This window comes from Mastigoproctus giganteus, chromosome 12, assembly GCF_048544385.1.
Source record: "Mastigoproctus giganteus isolate SK-2022 chromosome 12, ASM4854438v1, whole genome shotgun sequence".
Classification (NCBI taxonomy): Eukaryota; Metazoa; Arthropoda; class Arachnida; order Uropygi; family Thelyphonidae; genus Mastigoproctus; species Mastigoproctus giganteus.
In genome coordinates, this window is record NC_143586.1 from 142,008,048 (window position 1) to 142,033,070 (window position 25,023).

A 25,023-nucleotide genomic window follows, 5' to 3' on the forward strand; every position below is an offset into this window, starting at 1 on the left:
CAGTAACAGTACTCACTTCTTACTTTTGGGAGCAACTGATGATGTTACCAGCACAAAATTCTAAATGGGAAGACTCAAGGAAGTAATTGTGGAAGCTACTAGGCATTTCTTTTCAATTAAGAAATACTGTTCAAGGTTTAGGCTTAACTGGATGTCAAATGAACTAATGAGAATCATGGCAATGAAGAAAAATGCATGGATGCATAGAAATTATCAGTGACACAAAAGCCTGTGGTAGATATAAGCTAGTCCATAATCAAGTCACAAAGGAAGTTAGGCAAGCGAACACAGATTACGAGAAATTAGTGGCAAAGGATGCTAAGAAAAACAGCAAGGACTTCTTTAGTTATATAAACTCTAGAAGGAAGGGGATGAACCACATTGGTCCATTTCATATCGATGCTTCGACTGTTGATGATTCTGCTCAGATAGCTGACATTCTGAATGAGTATTTTGCATCTAGATTCACATATGAGGAGTTATTAAGGGAGGAGAATGCCAGATGTTTATCAAAATGTAACAGGGTGCTTAATGATTTTGTAATAACTGAGAGCAAAGTGGAGGAGAAATTGTTGAAGCTAAACATAAGAAAGGCACCTGGGATGGATGGGATCTATCCAGTTATATTAAAAGAGTTGACAAAGGAAGTAAGCAAACCCTTAGCTATAATTATGAGAGCATTCTTGGACTCAGGGATGAACCTCCTATACATCTCTAGTTCCCATGGACCGGAGATTAGCATTAGTAGAGGCATTTGATGCAAGAAAGCAAGCTTATGCAGCATCAGCCAAAACAAAAAAATAAATAAATAAAATAAAAAAATAAATAAATACATAAATAAAAAATAACCACTTCCACTTCACCCCTCTGTTCGTTCGAAATACCTGTCCAGCTGAGCCTTAAACTTATTTAGGCTATCAACTTCCACGACAAGAGATAGAAGTCTGTTCCACCAACCAACCAACCACCCGCTGGCTAAAGGCAAATTTCCGCACGTCTATCCTACATCTGTCTTTCCTCAATTTGAATTTATGCCCTCTCAGATGATTATTCTGATTATTATTCCCAAAATTTATGCCCTCTCAGGTGAATTTATGTCCTCTCAGGTGATGATTCTGATTATTATTCCCATTATCATTGAGCATGCTCAAACCATTCAAGGCTTCATACACCTCTATCAGATCACCTCGCTGGTGCCTAGTCTCCAGACACTGTAATTTGCAAAACTTAAGCCTTTCTTCGTAAGAGCACCCCTTTGTTCCATTCACTAATCTTGTTGCCCTTCTCTGTACTCGTTCCAGCAGCTCTACATCCTTCTTGAAATGAGGCCTCCAGGCCTGTATACAGTACTCTAGGTGTGGTCTGACCATTGCCTTATACAAGGGAATAATCACCTCCTTATCCCTGCTAGAAAAATTCCTATATATCATTGACAATACATTATTAACTACTCTTGCAGCCTGTCTGCACTGCTCAGAGAACTTCATATCTGCCTGCACAACCACCCCAGGTCCCTTTCATTCTCTACCACTGTCAGTATAGTACCACAGAGTTGATATGTTGCTCTGGGGTTGCTGTTTCCCATATGTAGTACTTTGCATTTGTCAATGTTAAACTTCATTTGCCACCTCTCATCCCATCTGCTCAACCTTTCCAGATCCTGTTGCAGCAGCATAGTGTCAGTAGTATCCTTGACAACCCTGCCAACCTCCGTATCATCTGCAAACTTGGACATTAAGCTTGATATACCATCATCAATATCATTTATAAATACACAAAACAATAATGGACCCAATACTGAACCCTGAGGGACTCCACTAATAACATTAGTCCACGAAGAGCATTGTCCATTGATTACCACTCTCTGTCTTTTCCCACTCAACCATCCCCTTATCCATAGCAGCAATTTGCCTCCAATACCACACTGCTCCAATTTGTGCAGCAGTCTTCCATGTGCAACAGTATCAAGGGCTTTTCTAAGATCCAAATATATGATATCAAAGTTATTCTTTGCATCTAGTTCCTTTGTGACTACATCATAGTATCCAATCTTTTCATTCAAAAATTTAAACAGAAAATTTTTCTGTTTAAATTTTCTGTTTATATTCCGGAACGACCAAACGGTCAGAGGAGTTTACAAGATACACAGAATACAAGAAACAGTACCATATTCAGCAGTCACAGGCTTGAACCCTGGTCACTCAAATTAGTCAGACAAGACTTCCCCTTAACAAACCCATTCTGTTTCCGAGCTATAACTGAAGTCTTAACTAGATGATCCTGCAATGCTTTTTTGACTAGTTCCTCTATTAATTTCCCTGGAGCAGACGTTTTAGGAAGGATGGAACAGAACATTTTAGGAAGGATGTAGAGTTGCTAGAATGAGTACAAAGAAGGGCAACAAGATTGGTGAGGGGAACAAAGGGGTGCTCTTACCAAGAAAGGCTTAAGTTCTGCAAATTGCAGGGCCTCTAGAGTAGGCACCTGCGAGGTGATCTTATCGAGGTGTATAAGACTTTGAATGGTTTGAGCAGGCTCAATGCTGACGGAATTCTTCCTCTTCCTCAGATTAAGAACCTGAGGGGGCACAGATTCAAATTAAGGAAAGGCAGTTGTAGAATAGATGTGCAGAAATTTTCCTTTAGCCAGCAGGTGAGGCAACAAGAACTTAAGCCTTTCGTCTTATTAAGAACGGCTTAAGTTCTGCAAATTGCAGCATCTGGAGACTAGGCTAATGCAAGATGATCTGATTGAGGTGTATAAGGCCTTGAATGGATTGAACAGGCTGAATGCTGATGGGATTCTTCCTCTTCCTCAGATTAAGAACTTGAGGGGGCATAGATTCAAATTGGGGCAAGGCAGTTGTAGAATAGATGTGCAGAAATTTTCCTTTAGCCAGCAAGTAGTTGATTGATGGAACAGACTTCCATCTTTTGTTGTGGAAGTTAATAGCCTAAATAAATTGAAGGCTGAGCTGGACAGGCATTTGGAATGAATGGAGGGGTGAAACAGGAGGGTTTTTTTGGCTAATCCTTCATAAGCTTGCTTTCCTGCATTGTATTCCTCTACTAATGCTAATGGTAATGCTAAAATGCTAAATAGTTAGAATTTATGAACATAATGTTATAGTGTAATACATATAACTTAAACTTGGTAGGAGATACAAAATACATAGTCTGTAAGCTGGATAGTGAAATATATATACAGTCGAACCTCTATATAATGAAATCTATCGTTCACTTGAAAAATTTCGTTAAATAGAAATTTCATTATAAAGAAACATTACCTTTTCAACAATGAAAAATACTGTAATTCAAAAATCATAAATACAATAAAAGATGGAAATGTATAAATTTTCTAACATTTTAAAACAGTTCAGCTGGAATGAGTACATAGAAGGGCAATGACATTAGTGGAACAAAGGAAGAACCAAGAAAGGCTTAGGTTCTGCAAATTGCAGAGTCTGAGACTAGGCACCTACGAAGTGATCTGATTGAGGTGTATTAGGCCTTGAATGGTTTGAGCAACCTTGATGCTAATTCTTCTGCTTGCTCGGAGTACACACCTGAAGGGACATAAATTCAGATTGAGTAAAGACAGTTGTAGCATAGATGTGCAGAAATTTGCTTTTAGCCAGCTGGTGGTTGATTGCTAGAATAAACTTCCATCTGTTATTGTGGAAGTTGAGAACTTAAATAAATTCAAGGCAGAACTAGACAAACGTTTGGAGTGAATGGATGGGTGAAACAGGAAGTTTCTTTTGACTGATGCTATATAAGCTTGCATTCTTGCATCATATGCCTCTACTAATGCTACATATTAAAAAATGACTGCTTACATGATGTGCACAATATATTAGTACACTTTTAAGAATTATTTCTTAAAATATTTGGTTATTTTTGTTGTACACTGAATTTTACTCTATATTGTCATTAAAAATGTTCGTATTTGTTTAAACACAAATATATTTTCTGGCATATTTTCTTCACACTGAAGGCCTCGACACAAAGTTTTAAATGCTGCCAACATTTCCTGTTTGGAAGGTGTAATATTGTCCTCATTGCCTTCGTTGAACTCATTTTCATCCAACTCGTTATCGATATTGTCACTAATTCTTTGAATGCTGTCCAAAATGTTAGAGTAACTTGGATATTCAGCTACTATGATATCATTATCAACTCCTAAAAATTTGTCAAGAACAATTTCTCCACTGTTCAAACCTCTCACTTGGAGTTCTTACCAAGATTGCTCAATGTCTTGTAGCAGTTCATCCCTCACATTGCTGTTAATTGGTATTTTAGCAAAACGTGCTTTTGCGAGACAATTCTTATTCGTTGTTTCCATCCCATCTTAACTCCATACACTTTCACCAACTCTGATATGCACATCTGATAATGCCTTGGTCCACTTTCTGTATTTTAGATGAGGTGTTCAAAGAGAAGGAAACAAGCTTCACACTTGTAAATTTCGAAATTACCAAGTGAAGCTGGGCAGGGCAGTCATCGAAAATCAACACAGTTTTTCTGTTTTCTTTGATCATCTTTCCATTGAAATTTAAAATCCATCATTCAAAAATTTCACTTGTTATCCAAGATTTTTTTGTTGTAGTTGTAGTCCAATTCTAATGACTTTACTCCTATGGAACACCAGGGTTTTTAAACTTTTGCCTACTACCAAAAGTTTCAATTTTTCATTACCAGCCATATTTGCACCAACCAAAACAATAATTCTCTTATTACTGTTTTTACCATCTAAACATTTATCATCTTTAAAAGAATGATAAATGATAATGTCCGCATCGGGAATATGCCTTAGTTTTTGCCAATGGTTGTAGTCTTTGCCAATGGTTGTGGACACATCGATAGCAGTTGACCAGTGTGACTTCTCGGTACAGTAGAGGATTTATGGGCACCATTAAATTGTGGAATGATTTAGCTCTTTAATTCTTAATCCTTTTAGTTCTTAATTCAGCCTTTCTACCGCATCAACTCTATTGGCTAAAGGCCAGAGGTGCAAACAATGAGTACCCGGGTCTCTCAAAATCGGTTCATTATATGTAAATTTTCTTCATTATACGGAAACTGTTTGTTGTTGTTGTTGTCTGTTATTTTGGTTTTTAGGAGCATTAGCAACTAAGGCCATATTGCTCCGGGATATGCGGTGGTCATTTCTTGACCTTTCTGCATCCTCCATATTTGGTGGTGGCGGGCTCGAAACCCGGTCTAATCGAGAAGCGTGTGCTATGCACTGCTGCTCCTTCCCACCTGGCTACGGAGGCGCCCATACGGAAACTATTTTTAATGTAATGACCAAGGCAAAATCAAAAAAAATTCGTTATATGGAAGTTTGTTAAAGAGAAGTCTGACTGTATATTCAATAGCATAAACTTCATAGCATAATCGGTGCATGGTGTTATTACTGCATTAGGATATAAGTTTACTGTAGTATTTTTAATTGTATTAAATTTAAACCGAAATGTACTGCTTGCTGGATGTTTGTGGACTAACAGAATGTATTAAATTAAATGGAAATGGGACATATTATTTCCAGGGGGTGATTACTTTTTGTGTGCTCAATATAAAGAGTTTAAGGATGTTAGGTGCCAACTCAGAATTGTTATGGGCCTTTATGAGAGCTTGAAGAACAGGGTGGATGCCCTTGAACAATTAAAATTGAGGGGCCCATCAAGTTCTTGGCTGCCCATATCAACACCAGAGCTTCTACTTAATCATCAGGCAAAACAGTGGCAATTCCAAAGACAGAATGTGCTGGACCCAAAGGATCTAGTTCTTGTTCAGTGACACTATTGTCAGGGAAATGGGAAATATATTGTGCAAAAAAGGATTGGTGGAATAGGACCAGGATATGTCTGCCAGGGGCAAAAGTTGATGACGTTGTAGAGCAGATGTCATCTTTTAAGTGCACAAACGGTGATATTGTTGTACACATTGGCACTAACAACGTTTAGAGTAGGAGATCTGCAGACTTACTTACCAAGTACAGAAATCTCAAGTTAGGGTTAAATTTGAAAGTGTCTGAAATTCTGCCTAGACATGATAGGAGGGAGTATATGATGAGAGCCTTGCCAATCAATTCAGTCCTGAGGAGATTGTGCAAGGCTCATGGGGTAGAATTTTTCTCAGTGTTGTCTGTGCTTGTTAACAGGAGAGACTGCATCTATAGAGATGAGATACACTTAAATGGAAAGGGTACAAGAATATTTTCTGATGCTATCAAGGCAGTGTTAGGTGGGTCAGAAAACTAACAATTCACAGAATAAAAGATAACAGTAGCTGCAGGCAGAGGTGAAAAATGATTCGTGAACTTCTTCTATTGAAATAAGCAGCAGCCTGGAAAGCATAGTGCTGGTGATTTCAACTGCTGGGAGTCATCGTGGAACAACTAAATACATGGACCATGTTAGGGTAACTAAGAGTAAGAACAGGTGCACGTATACTTGCGTGTACACCAATGCTAGGAGTTTAGTAAATAAATTTGATGAATTTGAAGTGCTGGTCAAGACATCAAAGACAGATAACGTTGGAATATCAGACATTGTGTCACACAGATATAAGGAACGCAGAATTTCACTTTTGGAGTACAATATGTGCAAAAAGGATAGGGAGGAGGGGTTGTGCTGTTAGTTAAGAAGAACATAAATTCAAAGGCCGTGCATTCAGTTGACATATTTGGACGGTGCAATGTTGAATCAGTTTTGTGTGGCATAAGCACTTGGAAAGCAAAAATTAGAGTAGGAGTGTGTTATTGGCCTAACGATCTGATGAGTACAATGAACAACTATAAAAATGAAATAGAGTGGCCACTAAATCAGAATGTCTTGTAGTGGGGAATTTTAACCTCCCAGATATTGACTGGAACTTGTGGGTTGGTTACTCGTACAATAGCAAGACTTTTGTGGATTTATTGGATGACTGTTATTTACAACAGTTTGAGAGGCAACCAGTGGGAGTAATACTTTGATCTAATTATCAGCAGTGATTATTCATTCATTAAGAATGTGCTGTGCAGATAAAGGAACTATTAGGTGCCATTGATCGCAGTGTACTGATGTTGGATTTACTTAAAAATGTAACTACTATCAATTATAAACGGAAAGGGATTTTGCTTTCGTAAAGGTGACTACAGTGGTCTCAGACAGTTCTGTACATTGGGACCAACTGATAATGTTACCAATTCTAAATGGGAAGCATTCAAGGAATTAATCTTGAATGCTACTAGGCTTTCATACTAACTAAGAAATACAGTTCAATATTTGGACCTCAATGGATGTCAGATGAACTAATGAGAATCGTGGCAGAGAATAAAAAAATGCATGGGATACATATAAATTATCAGACAACACAGAAGCTAAGTAGATATAAGCTAGTCTGTAATCAAGTGAGAAAGAAGATGAGGCAAGTGAAAGCAGATTATGAGAAATCCTTGGCAATGAATACAAAGAAAACAGCAAAGAGTTCTTTACTTATATATAAACTGTAGAAGAAGGGGATGAATCATAATGGTCCACTTGATATCGATGGTTCAATGTTGATGATCCTGCTCAGATAGCTGACAAACTGAATGAGTATTTTGCCCACACATGAAGAATTTTGTAGGGAAGTGGAGGACAGAAGCTTATTAAACTCTTTAACATTGAGCTAAATGACTTTGTAATAACTGAGAGCAAAGTGGAGGAAAAATTATTGAAGTTTAACATAAAAAAGGCACTTTGTGTGGACCGGATCTGTCCAGTTATATTATAGGAGGCAGCAAAGGAAGTAAGCAAACCCTTAGCCATAATTATGAGAGCATCCTTAGATTCGGGGGAGGTTCCCATGGACTGGAGATGTACAAATGTATCCCCAATTCACAAAGGGAGATCAAAGTGTGACACAAATAATTACAGACCTGTTAGTTTAACTTCTGTTCCATTGAAAATAATGGAGTCACTGGTTAAAGAAGTAATGCAGGATCATCCAGACAAGGCTGCAGTTATAGTTCAAACACAACATGGGTTTGTTAAGGAGAAATCTTGTTTGACCAATTTGACTGATACTACAATATGTAGCCGAGTGGTCAGGGGCGTGAGTGCAGTAGCACACGTTCTTTGAGTGGACTGGGGTTCAAGCCCATGACTGCTAAATATGATTAACATTTGTATTGATTGATTTATTTTAAACTCCACTTACCTGGTGGTTGCGCCAAAGTGTAAACAAGAACATTAAATGTGGTCACAGAAGAACTGGATGCAAAAAATAATTTTGATATCACATGCTTAATTTCAGGAAAGCTCTTGATATTGTTGCACATGAAGGACTGCTGCACAAATTGGAGCAGTATGGCATTAAGGGCAAGTTTATGCTATGGATTGAGGCTGCGTTTCTCAAACTGTGTTCCATGAGATGTGAACAAGTGTCCCACGAAAAATCATAATTAATAATTAAAAAAAATAATAATAAATTTTGCATATTTGTAGCAGACCGCTTTTGTATTATTATTATTTTTTGGTTATTAATATACTGGCACAGACTAATAATCAAATAGACTGCGGAACACTTTATTTTGGTAGGCTTTTGCATAGGTATGTGTAGAGGTAATGACATCTACTAAAAAGTAGCAATGTAGTGCTCTGCCATTCATATGCAATTTAGCCTGGTGTACATGGGTTGAAGGAGAGAGGGAAGCGAACTGATATCATAACTAAACTCCCTTCCTCATTTAAATTTTTTTTTTTTTTATAATTATCAGTATTTCGAAATACTATTATTAAAATAAATGACCATGGATTTGTGGTTGTCAAAAGGAACTTTTAAATGAGAAGCAAATTCTTTTAGTATTGCAAATGTGGTTGATGAAAAGGAACACAATACTGTCATGCTTAAAAGTGAGGATGAACAATCGCAGCATTTTGTTCCCCAAAAAATCCGAAGTGAAAAAAACAGGAACCACCTAATAAAAGAACAAAACGAAAGTATGATGACAGTTATTTGAATTTTGGCTTTACATGTGTTGGAAATAAAAATGCTCATGATGCACAGTGCATTGTATGTAATAAAATATTACAAGCAGTTCTTTGGTTCCCTCTAAACTTGTGTTTCGTAAGTGTTCTGTCAGTATATTGTGAGATGAAAAGTGTTCTGTGACTAAAAAAATTTGGGAAATGCTGGATTAAGAAATGGTTGAGTGGGAGAAGACAGAGAATGATAATCAATGGACACTGCTCTTCATGGTCAAAGGTTATTAATGGAGTTCCCCCAGGGTACGGTGTTGAGCCCATTGCTGTTTTCTGTATTTATTAATGATTTTTATGAAGGTATATCAGGCTTAATGTCTAAGTTTGTAGGTGATATGAAAGTTGGCAGGGTTAGTAATGACAGTAAGCTACTATAACAGCAGTCAACGTTGACAAATGCAAAGTATTGCATATGGGTAGCTGTAACCCCACAGTAAATGTACCAACTGTTCGGTACTCCACTCAGAGTAGTGGAGAATGAAAAAGACCTGGGGGTAATTGTGCAGTCAGATATGAAGTTTTCTGAGCAGTGCAAACAGGCTGGTGCCTCCGTAGCCAGGTGGGCAGGAACAGCAGTGCGTAGTACACACTTCTTGATTAGACTGAGGTTCGAGCCCATGACCACCAAATACGGAGATTGCGGAAAGGTCAGGGAATCACCACCGCATATCCCCGGAGCAATATGGCCTTAGTTGTTATGCTCCTAAAAACCAAATAACAACATAACAACAACAGCAAACAGGCTATTAGAATGGCTCTTAGTGTCTTGTCAAATATATAAGGAATTTTGCTAGCAGGGATAAGGAGGTGATTATCCCTTTGTATAAGGCAGTGGTCAGGCCACACCTTGAGTACTGCACACAGGTCTCGAGGCCTCATGTTAAGAAGGATGTAGAGTTTCTGGAACAAATACAGAGAATGGCAATGAGGCATTGCCTTTAGATGCACACTATGCAATAGCATTGCTGTTTTCACTTCGGTTTTGGTTTCCAGTCAGTTCTGATTTACATAGTGTTTATCTGCATTTTATATCCATGTAATTGATTTAGTTTATTGCATAGATAGTTTCAACTTTTCTTTTCTTTTTTTTTTTTTTTTTTTGTAATGTCCTCAAAGAGATAAGGCTAACACTTATAACAAAAAGAAAGTAAAAAAATTTTGGAAATAAATTGGACATAATAAAAAGACTGAATTCAAGCGTGCTTGATTCATGCTGCGTTTAGTGGTTTCGAGGAACCCACAAATTAACAATACCACAAGCTGTTATTATAAATAATATAAACATATAATGTACACATAAAGTTTCATAATTTTAAGGTACGTTTTCTTGCATTCTTTGAACATGTGTTTATGTTTTATTGTATGATTAATGTACTTAAAGTTAAAATTAAAGGTTTAAATGTTTCTAATACATTTAATATTGTTATATAAAGAATGGTGCCTTAAAACTAACCAGAAACACTGGCCACCCCAGCCACTTAACATTATATATACAGGGTGTTTCAAATACAGCTTCACAACTTTGAAAGAGTATATAAATTTATTTAGAGGACATACATAAAATTTTAAATGCGCACAACTATTACAAAAAAGTTATAAATCAGAAATCAAAAATTTCATTTTGTGATTTCTGATTTGTAACTTTTTTGTAATAGTTGTGCCCATCATTGGTTTAATCTAAAAAGAATGTAGCAATACACTTCAAGTGTAATGCATGTCAACTGTAGTACCCAGTACTACCACTGCAAGCGCTCCTGGGCAGTCGAAATATTGTGTACATCCTCTAAATAAATTTATATACTTTTAAATAAATTCTCTAAATAAATTTATATACACGTTCAAAGTTCTAAAGCTGTTTTTGAAACGGCCTGTATTATTTTCTTAGATAAATCTCCCCTGCTTAACATATTCATTTAGTGCTCTGATTTTACAGCCAAAATTAAAAGCACTAGCTGGGGATGCCTGTATATATTAATTTATTTTTGTTTTGTTTTTTATTTAAATTATTGCAGATACATGTATTGGACTGACTGGGGAAAAGAACCAAAAATAGAAAAAGCAGGAATGGACGGATCCCAAAGGACTGTGTTGGTACAGCATAATCTTACATGGCCAAATGGTTTAGCCATAGATTATGAGAAGGAAAAATTATACTGGGCAGATGCTGGCATGAAAACGATAGAATCCAGCAATTTGAATGGTCAGAAAAGACAGGTAAATATAGTTGTGAATGTGAGCACTGTTCTTTCTCTTCCTATTGCTATCCAGGAAGAATAGCCAAAATGGTAGATCCTGAAGTGTACATGACTTCTTATCATCTAGCTTATCTGTAAAATATACTTTTTATCTGATCATTATAGTATAGGTTTTTAATGAGACTCTCAATATTTAAAGGGACTTCCATAATCACATTGAAATTCCAAAGCCATGCCTTTCTTATTTTTAAATTTATGAGTTTTGTCATATTTAAAAGATTTATCAGCTTTTTTAATATTAGTATAAGCCATATAATGCAAGGAAACACTAGGCTTTTGCTGCATTTTTTCATATTTGTGCTGAATTTTTTTTATTTTTTATTTGATATCGAACAAAATATTACCATTTTCATTTTGTGATTTCTGATTTGTAACTTTTTTGTAATAGTTGTGCACATTATTGGTTTAATCTGGGAACATCATATTTATAAAATAAACATAAATTGATTTTATTGATAAAAAAAGTGTTCCGCAGCTATTATAATATTTTCTCAAGTCTATACATTGATCTATATTTATACAAATCAGGATATAAATTATTTATCTATTACTATGAAAGTTTCAGCCAGCTTCATATATGCAGTTTATGGAGGAAATACATCCTGTAAAGACTCCACAGCACATTGCCACTATTTAGTAGTGATAGAGTGCTGATCCAAATATGCCATGATAAATGTACTGAATATGAAAACTGTACCTCAGTTTGTATAGCGATAAAAATGCTAAATAAGCATTAGCATTAGCATTAGTAGAGGCACCCGATGCAAGAAAGCAAGCTTATGCAGCATCAGCCAAAAAAAAAAAAAAACCCACTACCACTTCACCCCTCTGTTTGTTCAAAATACCTGTCCAGCTGAGCCTTAAACTTATTTAGGCTATCAACCTCCACCACAAGGGATGGCAGTCTGTTCCACCAACCAACCACCCGCTGGCTAAAGGCAAATTTCCGCACGTCTATCCTACATCTGTCTTTCCTCAATTTGAATTTATGCCCTCTCAGGTGATTTTTCTGAGCTAGAGGAAGAATCCCATCAGCATCGAGCATGCTTAAACCATTCAAGGCTTTATACACCTCTATCAGATCACCTCGCTGGTGCCTAGTCTCCAGACACTGTAATTTGCAAAACTTAAGCCTTTCTTCGTAAGAGCACCCCTTTGTTCCATTCACTAATCTTGTTGCCCTTCTCTGTACTCGTTCCAGCAGCTCTACATCCTTCTTGAAATGAGGCCTCCAGACCTGTATACAGTACTCTAGGTGTGGCCTGACCATTGCCTTATACAATGGAATAATCACCTCCTTATCCCTGCTGGAAAAATTCCTGTATATCATTGACAATACTCCATGAGCTACTCTTGCAGCCCGTCTGCACTGCTCAGAGAACTTCATATCTGCCTGCACAATCACCCCCAAGTCCCTTTCATTCTCCACCACTGTCAGTGCAGCACCACAGAGTTGATACGTTGCTCTGGGGTTGCTGTTTCCCATGTGTAGTACTTTACATTTGTCAATGTTAAACTTCATTTGCCACCTCTCAGCCCATCTGCTCAACCTTTCCAGATCCTGTTGCAGCAGCATAGTGTCAGTAGTGTCCTTGACAACCCTGCCAACCTTTGTATCATCTGCAAACTTGGACATTAAGCTTGATATACCATCATCAATATCATTTATAAATACAGAAAACAATAATGGACCCAACACTGAGTCCTGAGGGACTCCACTAATAACATTAGTCCACGATGAGCAGTGTCCATTGATTACCACTCTCTGTCTTCTCCCCCTCAACCACCCCTTTATCCATAGCAGCAATTTGCCTCCAATGTCACACTGCTCCAATTTGTGTAGCAGTCTTCCATGTGCAACAGTATCAAAAGCCTTTCTAAGATCCAAGTATATAATATCAAAGTTATTCCCTGCATCCAGTTCTTTTGTGACTGCATCATAGTATCCAATCAAGTTGGTCAGGCAAGACTTCCCCTTAACAAAACCATGCTGTGTCTGAGCTATAACTGAAGTCTTGTCTAAATGATCCTGCAGTGCTTCTTTAACCAGTGCCTCCATTAATTTTCCTGGAACAGAAGTTAAGCTCACAGGTCTATAATTACTTGTGTCAGCCTTTGATCCTCCTTTGTGAATTGGGGTCACATTTGCACATTTCCAGTCTATGGGTACCTCCCCTGAGTCGAAGGAAGCTCTCATAATTATGGCTAAGGGTTTGCTTACTTCCTTTGCTGCCTCCTTTAATATAACTGGATAGATCCCATCCACCCCGGGTGCCTTTCTTGTGTTTATCTTCAACAGTTTCTCCTCCACTTTACTCCCAGTTATTTCAAGATTTTGTAGCTGACTACTAGAGTTGAATACACCTCTGGCATTCCCCTTGCTGAATAACTCCTCATGTGTGAATGTCGATGCAAAATATTCATTTAGTTTGTTAGCTACCTGAGCAGGATCATCAACAGTTGACCCATCAATATCAAGTGGACCAATCTGATTCATCCCCTTCCTTCTAGAGTTTACATAAGTAAAGAACTCTTTGCTGTTTTTCTTTGCATCCCTTGCCAAGGATTTCTCGTAATCTGCCTTCGCCTGCCTAACCTCCTTTGTAACTTGGTTGCATATCAACTTGTATCTATCATAGGCTTCTGTGTCATGTGTTAATTTGTAAGTATCCCTTGCATTTTTCTTCTCTGCCATATGCCTCATTAGTTCATCTGACATCCATTTTGGCCTAAACCTTGAACAATATTTCTTAGTCGGTATGTAAAGCCTAGTAGCTTCCAAGATAAGTTCTTTGAATGCTTCCCATTTTGAGTTTGCTGTTGGTAACATCATCAGTTGGTCCCACTGTATAGAATTTAAATACTGTCTCAGTCCATCGTAGTCGCCTTTACGGAAGCAATAACCCTTCCCTTTACCCCTAATGGTAGTTACCTCTTTCAGTAACTCCCACTTCAGCACACTGTGATCACTGCCACCTAGTGGTTCATTTATCTGCAGATTCTTAATGCATGAAGAATCACTGCTGATAATCAAATCAAGAGTATTACTCCCTCTAGTTGCCTCCCGAACATGCTGATTTAGAAAACAATCATCCAATAAATCCACAAAAGCCCTGCTAGTGTGTGAGTAACCAGCCCCCAAATTCCAGTCAATATCTGGGAAATTAAAATCTCCCATTATAAGACTCTCTGATTTACTGCCCCACTCTATTTCCCTGTACAGTTCCTTATTATACTCATCAGAGTCATTAGGCCTATAGCACACTCCTACTCTCAATTTTGATCTCCCAATGCTTATGTCACACCAAACTGACTCAACACTGCACTGTCCAGCGATGTCGACTGGCTTCACTTCCTTGGTTTTTATGTGTTTCTTAACTAATAGCATAACCCCTCCCCCCTTCCTATCCTGTCTATCCTTTCTGTAGACGTTGTACTACCCAAATTGCAGTTCTGCATCCCTTATATCTGTGTGACACCACGTCTCTGATATCCCAAAAATATCTGCCTTTGATGTTTTGAGCAATACCTCAAATTCATCAAATTTATTTACTAAACTCCTAGCATTGGTGTACACGCAAGTATACATGCACCTGTTCTTTTTCTTAGCTACCCTAACACAACCCATGTGTTTACTTGTACCCCAATGATTCCCAGCAGTCTCTGAAATATCCTGCATCTTATTTTCCAGGCTGCGGCTCATTCCAATAGAAGCAGTGCAAGAATCACTTTCACCTCTGCCAGTGGCTACTGTTAATCTATTAGTCCTTGTATCCCCCCAATCTAGCAGTTTTCCGACCCGCCTAACACTGCCTCGATAGCATCAGCAAACATTCTTGCACCCTTTCTATTTAAGTGTATCCCATCCCTGTAGAAGCAATCTCTCCTGTTAACAAGTACAGTCCAGGCTGAAAAAAATTCTACCCCTTGAGCCTTGCACAATCTTTCCAGGGCCGAATTGATCGACAAGGCTCTCATCATATACTCCCTCCTATCCTATCCCTTAATAATTATTAGCTATTAAGGGATCATTCAAGTGAAGTCAGCATAAAATACTTATTATACAAAAACTGATGATAATCTTGTGTCAGATTATTGATTGAGGTCTGTTGGAAACACTGAGCCAACATATTTCGAAATAATGTCACCATCTGCTTGCATTATTTGGAAACAGTCGGTTTTCAAGATGGCAGCACCCTTGCAGTCATGCATCAAGATAAAGATGCAATCTGTAATCCAATTTTTGAATGAAAAGGAATAAACCTGATGAAGTTTATCTCAGAACATTGACTCAGTTTGTTGAAGCATATGTCACTGCTAAAGCTGTAATGGGTGAATAAGTTTAAGAGTGGTATTGAAAGTGTTGAGGATTCTCCTTGACCGGGGTAAGCACATTGTGACAACAGAAATCATAGAAGCAGTAGAAGAACTCATATGAAAAATACTGTTGCATCCTATTGAAGAAATTGCTGTAGTGTACATTTGTGGTCATTCAATGCATACTATTTTTAGTGAGGAGTTGCATTTTTGAAAAGTGTAATACCTTCATCTTACTATATCTTTTAGGGCGCCTCGGTAGCCAGGTGGGAAGAAGCAGCAGTGCGTAGCACACGCTTCTTGATTAGACCGGGGTTCGAGCCCGTCACCACCAAATACGAAGGATGCGGAAAGGTCAGGGAATGACCACCGCATATCCCGGAGCAATATGGCCTTAGTTGCTAATGCTCCTAAAAACCAAACAACAACAACAACAACAATATCTTTTAGGGACCAAAAGAAAAAACAAAATGATAACCATATAAAACTAACTTTGGTAAATATGGAGGATGGGATAACACTTCAAATTTCATCTCATGCATCTGACTGACTAGAATGAGCTGGGTGAGAAAATGCATTATCATGCTGTAGGCACACACCCGAGGGCAGCAGACAATTATGTTTCTTTTGAATTTTTTTTTTTTTTTATGTGAACCCCAAACACGAGAGGTATTAGAACCTATAGTACTTAGTACTGTGCTTGGGTTGGAGGTTGAGAAGATGAAAGAAGATATTTGTTAACATTGGACTTGAACTTCTGTAGATTGTAATTTTCAGGAAATACATATGAAGGAAGGTTGTTCCAGAAAACGGCAGTTGAATGAATAAATGAGGAATACGAAAAGTTGGTTCTGTGGGTTTGAAGTTGGACAGTAAATGGATGTTGGCTGGTGGCAGCACGTGTTCGGACTGTTTTGAAAGAGAGAGTAGGAATTATAGAAGCCAATTCAGAAGAAAAGTGCCCATGGAAGTATCTGTAGAAGAGGCATGCAGCAGAAACAGTACGTCTATGAGAAAGCGAGTGAAGAGACTCTGTTAGAGATGTATCATTAATTAACCTAACTGCCCTCTTCTGAATGGAATCAAGAAGCTTGAGAGAGGTTTTTGGGGCACCACCCCAGATGTGAGAACAATATTCCATGGCAGGGCGGATTTGCGATTTATACAGAGTGAGCAGCTGTTTGGAAGAAAAGTAACGCCGAGAGCGAAAGAGAAAACCAAGTTTTTTAGATGCAGAGGAAGCAATGTTTGTAATGTGCTTTTGCCGAGAGAGATTAGAAATCAGGGTAATCCCCAAAAGAGATATATCATTTTGCCTAGAAATCGGAGTGTCACTAAAGATAAGCATAGGAGCAGAAGAATCCTTTTTGCCAGATATAAGACAAGACTGAGTTTTAGAAGGGTTGAAATCAACTAAGTTGTCTTTGCCCCACTGGAGAATTACCTGAAGATTGACATTTAAGGAATTGGTAGCAGATTTTCGAGAAGTTGAAGCTGATTGAGCAGGACAAGGTTTCTCAAATTGGAAAGTGGAATGCAATGTGCTATCATCGGCAAAACTATGGATTGGATTTCCAGTTAATGGAAGAAGGTCATTAATATACAAGAGGAAAAGAGTGGGGGAAAGAACTGAACCTTGGGGGCCACCGGCATTAGTGGAGAAGTTAGAAGACAGAGAGCCATCTACCATCACCCTCAGTGAGCGATCAGAGAGAAAACTGAATAACCAATTACTAAACCATAAGATGGAAGCTTGTTTAGAAGACCTTTATGCCAAACACGATCAAAAGCCTTTGAGATGTCAAGAGCAACTACCTGTGTTTCACCGAACCTTTCCATTGAATTAGTCCATAAATGGGTAACATAAGCCAGAATATCACCAGTGGATCGACACTGACGGAATCCACACTGGCGATCGTTGATCAGACGGAAGGTTTCTAGGTAGTTTAAGAGTTGTCACCCTTTTTGAGCAAATATGAGCAAATTTCCAAGCAGAAGGAAAAACACCTTTGGAATAAGAAAGTGCAAAAAGGCGGCAAAGAATAGGAGTAAGTTCAGGAGCACAAGTTTTGAGAACAAGTGGAGAAATACCATCAGGACCTGGAGCTTTCTTAGCATCAAGATTCGTCAAACTCCTTCTGACATCCTTTTGAAGAAAGACCACAGGAGGCATTGAATGGAGCGTGTTGGGAATGGTGGGAGGTGTTTTACCAAGATCATTAATACATGAGCTGGAAGAAAAATGGGATGCTAGCAGGTCAGCTTTATCCTTGGCTGAAGTGACAACAGAACCATCTGGTTTGGACAGAGGTGGGAGCAGAGATGGGCAAAAGTTGCGGCCAATAGCTTTGGCAAGAGACCAGAATGCTCGGCTACCATTAGGGAAAAAAGCAAGTTTTCTACTCTTAGCCTGTTCAAACGCTAGTTTGGACTGATTAATAACTGCTTTACAATTGTTGCGAGCTTTGGTGTAGGCAGAAAACGAAACTGAAGAATTAGAAACAAGCCAATTATGATATGCAACATTCTTCTCTTGAACAGCCTTAGCACATTTATTGGAAAACCCATGTTTAGATAAAGGACGAGATTTTAAAGTGGAGTGTGGGATAAAGGATTCCATTCCTGGAAGAATAATTTCACTGACACGATCTGAACAAACGTTGACATCAGAAGTTCTGAAACAGTAATCCGACCAAGGAAAAGAAGAAAAGAAGTCTCGCAGGTCATCCCATTTTGCATTCTTGTAATGCCAAACAACACGAGGTTGGGAATAGCCATGAGATAAAGGTTCCATTGGAGAAGAGACATTCACCAAGTTGTGATCTGAAGTGCCAAAAGGACCTCTCACTTCAACTGTGTACTTAGAAGGGTTGTTTGTGAGAAAAGGATCAAGCGTATTGGCTGTATGATTAGGATTGTCCGGAATTCTTGTAGGTAAATGAACAATCTGTGCTAGGTCATTAGTAATTGCAAAAGCCTCAGCATCTTGACCTGCTGGGTCGGTGTGACTAGAAAACGGAAGCCAGCTGGAGTTGTGAACATTAAAATCACCGAGGAAAATTACCTCACTATTAGGAAAGTTGGACTGGAGAAAGTCAAGTTGCAAAGAGAGGAAGTCGAAGAGCTCCAAGTGATTAGTGGAGTTGGGAGAATGGTAGAGACAACAGATTAATTTGACACAATGAGGTAGAGAGATTTTAAGCCAGAGAAGATCAAAGAGAGGAGATTCCAAATTTCCAAGTCTCTGACAGGGAATATCTGAACGGACATATGCACAAGTACCACCTTTGAGGCGAAAGGAATCATACAGCAAATAATTTGGGCATCTGAGATGAGCAGTAGTTGAATCAACCGATAACTGAGATTCTGTCAGAAAAAGTACATGGGGTTCGGCAGACTGCAAGTGGAAATGGACATCATTGAGATTAGAATTGAGACCACGTATATTTGTGAAATGAATTAGGAAGTGCTTGGGAGGTTTAGATCTTTTCGCAGCTAAGCTTGCTCTATTAGTTTGACAATTCATGGTGTATTCAATAGTAAGAAAAAGTGGGTGGGACATGCTGTATGAAGTAATGAAATTTTTGGATATGGCATACATGTGGTAAGAATATACCCAGATCCTTGACATAACGTGGCCTCAACAATGCTCCCCGCATACACACTACTCGGACTCCCTCCAGTCACTATCTGGCAGAGTAGAGGTAGCAAGATTATACATTAGCTGATCAGGAAGCCTTCTAGAGAGTTACCAATAGGTTCAGTCCAGTGTACTAACTAGCGGCCGGCCTGCGAACACCGTTTTAGAGCTGTACCCTCGAAATGTAAGGAATATTGGATCTCGCCACGACATTCATCATAACCTCAAAAGTCATCATTCATACTGCATGATGGAAGAGATAGGGAAGGGTTGACCGGAACTTAGCTCTAGAGACTAAACATGGGTTCCACCACTTCAAGCCTCCAATAAGCAAAGTGGTGGTATTTCACCGGTTGATGAGAGTCATCTACCACCTAGTACTGCCTGGTAACATAGAGGGGCGGCGTTCCTCCATGTGGTGTGGGCCCCACACCTCGACCCCTGCTTACGTTGGTTCACACCTCGGTGGTCACCCACCATGTACTTGTGCGTGGAGGTTATACCCAGGATTACTAACAGTCCCACCATCGTGAAGGTGCAAGCAGAGGATTTGGCTGTCACAGACCGTCCGGACTTCGCCGAAATTGGGTCCACTTGACTTGGGTGTCACCCGAATATCAGTTCCATCAGAATTTTAGACTCCCAGGTAGAAAGTACAGCTTGTCTGGCATATCTGAGAGAATGTCTGTGACAACCTCAAGGACCTACCTTTAATTAGTTCAGAAGCACATTATAGTATCTGTTAACCACAAAACTTCTTTTATATTAAGATTAGGAGATCTGCTGACTTACTTAAGAAGTATAGGGCAATGTTGAAAAAAAGTCCTGAGTTAGAGTTAAATTTGAAAGTGTTTGCAAATGTACCTATACACAATAGGAGGGAGTATATGATGAGAGCTTTGTCAATCAATTCAGCCCTGGGGAGATTGTGCAAGGCTCATGCGGTAGAATTTTTCACAGTGTGGTCTGTGCTAGTTAACAGGAGAAATTGCTTCTGCAGGGATGAGACACACTTAAATAGAAAGGGTGCAAGAATATTTGCTGATGCTATCAAGGCAGTGTTACAGTTTGCTTGGATTCCTGGACATCCTGGAATACTGGGCAGTGAGCATGCTGACCAAGCTACCAAACATCTTTCAAATGTAAATTCTTTAGTGCATAAAGTCCCATACAGTGACATTACCCAACTCATTTGAAAAGCCTCTAAAAACATGGACACAAACTTGGAAATCCCAAACAAGCAACAAATTATATTATTGTTGTTATTATTATTATTATTAGCATATGGTGCAAGGAAGCCTGAGGTTTATGCTGCACCAGCCAAAAAAAATTCCTCAGGACTCTAGGCGCCTCCGTAGCCAGGTGGGTAGGAGCGGCAGTGGTAGCACACGCTTCTTGATTAGACCAGGGTTCGAGCCCATGACCACCAAATATGGAGGATGCTGAAAGGTCAGGGAATGGCCACTGCATATCTCCGGAGCAATATGGCCTTAGTTGCTAATGCTCCTAAAAACCAAATAACAAACAACAACAAACAACTCAGGACTCTGGGTGTGCCAAGCCCATACTCATTAGACGTTGAGCCCTTGGGATCAAACAGCAACCGAAATGGCGGAAATCAAGTTTTCGTTCAAACGGGTATGAAAAGGTTATCCTGGCCCAGCTTCATATTGGACACACATTTGAAGCACTCTTACCTCCTAATGAAAGCTGATCCTTCACAATGCACTAAGTGTCATTCCCAACTCACAGTAAAGCACACAATCATAGAATGCCCATAATAACAATTAGCCTGCAATCAGCATTCACACACATGCACAAGAACCATTAATGATTCCACTTATCCTTGGAGAACAATCAGATGTAAACGAACTCTATTTCCTCAATTTAATAAATCTTACCAACTAATTGTCACCTCTTTCAAAATTCCTTTCACTGACTTTGAAAGCCTTGTAATAAGTCAAAGTATAAATCACTGGTAAACTATCCCAGAAAAATCAAGAAGGCAACGAACTCCTTCACATTAAACCAAATATCTAGTATTGACCATCCAGCTTCCACTTCAATCAAAAAGAAGTCACACTTACAAGACTAAGGATAGCATATACATACCTTACTCACTTTTATCTTCTTTATGCCCCAGATCTGCCTTTCTCTCCAAACTATCATACTCAACTTACAATCCAACATATCATAGTTGACTGTCCTCTCTATAATAGAGTACAACAAACCACATTCTTATTAAGGTTTGCAGCCCGAATTGCTCCTACTCTGAAATGAATTTTAGATGACAGATCTGATATCAGTGCACTTTTCACTTTTCTAAAAAAGATACAATGCTATGATAGAATTTGGTGCTAAATCCTACATAATGCATATACCTCACCTTTAATGGCACCTGTTACTTTCAAGCATTGTTTGATGCATAATGGCCTTTATTTGCCACTGTGCAATAAAATCTCCAATGACAACAATAATTAGACTGGAAACATACATTTGTGATGCCTTTTAAAATTCAACCATTTTTTGTCAGTTTTCTTTGACATCAAAAAAATGTACAACACAGCCTGACAATTTGGCATAATTACAAGGTCTCCATAACTGTGGTCTTAGCGGTAACCTTCCCTTTGTTATAAGACACTTCCTGTCTAATCACTTATTTCAAGTTTGTCTAAAATACACTCTCTTAGGTATTTTACCAAGAGGAGGGAACTCCACAAGGATCCTTTCTAAGTGTCATACTTTTGCAATCAAAACAAACTCTATCACAGAATGACTTACACCAACTGTAAGCAGAGCCCTCTAATGATTTTTCCATATTTTGTAATTTGTGCAGTATGAGGGTCATTGAAAGACAGTTTCAAAAAGCCATTGATCATCTTTCATCCTGGACTTTGGCTGATAGGTTCAAATTTTTCCACAGGACCATTTGCATACATCATCACAATTAAAACTACTCTGTCACATCTTTAAGAACCACTGTTGCTTATGCTCATATGAAATAATGCACAGCTGGATGAATTACCTTTTTTTGCCTACCTTAAGGAATATGTTATATGAATAGACATGTTTTTGTCTAAGTCATCCTTGTGGACTCGAGTTTTAAATATTAACAGATTCCCCTTAAGATGATTTCTTTAGATTTTTGGCTTTTGAACTTAAAAAAAGCATTTGAAAGTTCATCGATTTTCTGACAATAACCAGATAATCAAAACAATGCAAACTTCTCTAGACATTCAAAGTAAAAAGATTTTTTCAGAAAATAAAAATGCTTGTACAACATTGAAATATTTCTGCTATTTTTAGAAGAATCACCTTTGTATTTATGAAGGATTTGACCAGTCTTGTGATGAATGAGTACAAAAAAGAATTAGTTGTTCTATAGCAAGGTCCTCTGTGGTTGAAAATCATAGTGAATGGGATCTACAAATTAGGTTCATGGTGCTTGCTAAATCACTTCCTCATTGTTCTCATAACTTGAAATGTATTTATAGAATACTTTTGTTGGAATCAAAACTTTTTTTATGAACCATACTGATTTCAGCAGTTTAGTTAATTAATGTTTGCTGAAAAGTACTTATTCTTATAGACAGATTTTCATGTGAAATTTTATAGTTTGAATCAAATTTTTTTTTAGAAATTGTGTAATGGTTATTTTGAACTGTGAGATATAACTATAAAATCTACACTTTATTGTTCCACTACACAGAAGTGTCCAAATTTATATAAACAGCAGGTTTTCTACTGGTATTCATTCTTTTTTTCTCAGTGGCAAAACCATAAGAAACATCAAGAAAACATCACCAAGAAACATCACCAGCATACCCCAACAAAACCACACCAGTCAACCAATCCAACGTATTGGAGAAAATGTACAATATAACATCCGTCCAAACAAAATCGAAAATCTTCATTTCGAGACTTGGACCGTCCACAACCGATGCAAATATATCTAAATTCTTTGAGGAACAAATAGGGATCAAGGTGGCTGTGAGACCTGTGAAAACAAGATATCCCTCCTATTCTTCATTCACAATTACTTGTGAAAATCAAGGAGGAACTAAAAGTGCTAGATACCAGCACCTGGCCGCCAGGAACTCTAGTAAAAATGTACAAAGAACGGACATCTTCCGCATCCTACCGCACAAGATCGACAATAATACAGGGATAGCAACCAATGTCAGCCTCATGCCAACCTGTCTCAATAACTCCCCTTAAATGCTTCTACCAAAATGTATGCAGTATCAGCAATAAACTACACCCCCTACAAACCATCGTGTTACTAGCTGAATATCAGTTCATCTGCTTGACAGAAACCTGGTTATCTCACGGAAGGCAACTGGATGTCATAGGTCAGCCTCTTGATTACCTCAGCCTCCATAATTCCAGGGATAGCAGACGTGGTGGAGGTGTTGCGTTACTGTACTCATCCAGTTTCAAGCAGTCCAGATTTCAGGTGACCAAATCAGATAAATTCGAAGCCCCATGTGCCACATTAAGAAAGGATGCCATACAACTACAAATTTGTCTTGTATATCTACCCCCTGACCACACAGAAGATTCACGAAATGAACTGATAGCATGGATAGCAGCAAACTTAGTCCCCAACATCCCCACCTTCATTATAGGCGATTTCAACATGCCTACGCTTAGACATGATGAGGCCACTGAAGATCTCATATCAGCCATTGGCACGTTTGGCTTATTTCACCAAACCACACCTCCTACCAGGGGAAACCAGATGCTGGATCTATTATTCCACAATCTTCCACACCTAGGTCTGACCACTGAACATCACAGCTTCCCCTCCGATCACTCTCCCAGCACGTTTGAGTTTAACGTCACTGTAAACTCAAACACTGATGAAACTCACAGGAACCAGAAGATTACCAAAACAGTATTCTCCATCAAATATTTAAACCCAGAAATCATCCTTGCACGTCTCATAGAAATAAACTGGAAGGATCTACAGCAGGAATCAATAGACACTGCTATATCTAACCTGGCTAACCAGCTGCTTGAAATTGCCTCCCAAGGAGCTTCCAAACAATTAAAACTCTCTGATAGATCCAATACATGGTTCAATGCCGAAGTCCAAGTAGCATTCAAGAGGAAACAAAAAGCATTCAGAATATGGAAAAAGTACCATAACTCAGCTGACTACCAGATGTACAAGAAAGAGCGGGCAACCTTCCTCAAATGTAAACGAAATGCAATCCGGCAGCTGGCACTCAACAGAATAAACCGCTCGAAACGTATTACATCCAAATGCAACAAAGATTTCCATATCGATGAGAAGGTATTTCAGGAATGGGTATCTTCGACTTTCAACGAGTTACCATTAGACCCAAAAACCCCAAACCTAAGTGATTTCATCATGCACTCCAGACAGCCCCTTTCAACTATAATGCTAACAAAACAACAACTTATAAATACCATCAATAGACTTCCTAATAAATCTACAATTGGTCCTGACGGCTTCCCTCTCTTCATGGTTAAAGTGTGTAGTGCCTTCATTGTGGAGCCCCTTCTTGTAATCTTTAATCGCATATTGAAGTCCGGATCAATCCCGACAATGTGGAATCACTACAGGGTACAACCCATACCCAAAAGAAGAAACCCAAAGGAACCTAAGGACTTGAGACCGATCTCAGTGGGTTGCTCTCTATTAAAAGTGTTTGAGAAAGCTATCTTATCAGCACTGATCGCCCAATGCTTCTCTCATAGACCGAAACATCTGCACACCGTGATCCCCAAAAGATCTACATATACAAACCTACTGGATACCCTATTTAAAA

The 25,023-nt window shown here is 38.6% G+C and overlaps 1 protein-coding gene across 1 annotated transcript in view; it reads left to right on the forward strand.

Moving 5' to 3' along the window:
* Positions 1–25,023, forward strand: part of Lrp4 (LDL receptor related protein 4) — a 904,868-nt gene that overhangs the window by 615,928 nt on the left and 263,917 nt on the right. Inside the window, exon 18 of the mRNA XM_090386734.1 lies at positions 11,026–11,227. Coding sequence (XP_090242860.1) covers positions 11,026–11,227 — 202 coding nt within the window. The remainder of the gene's footprint in view (positions 1–11,025; positions 11,228–25,023) is intronic.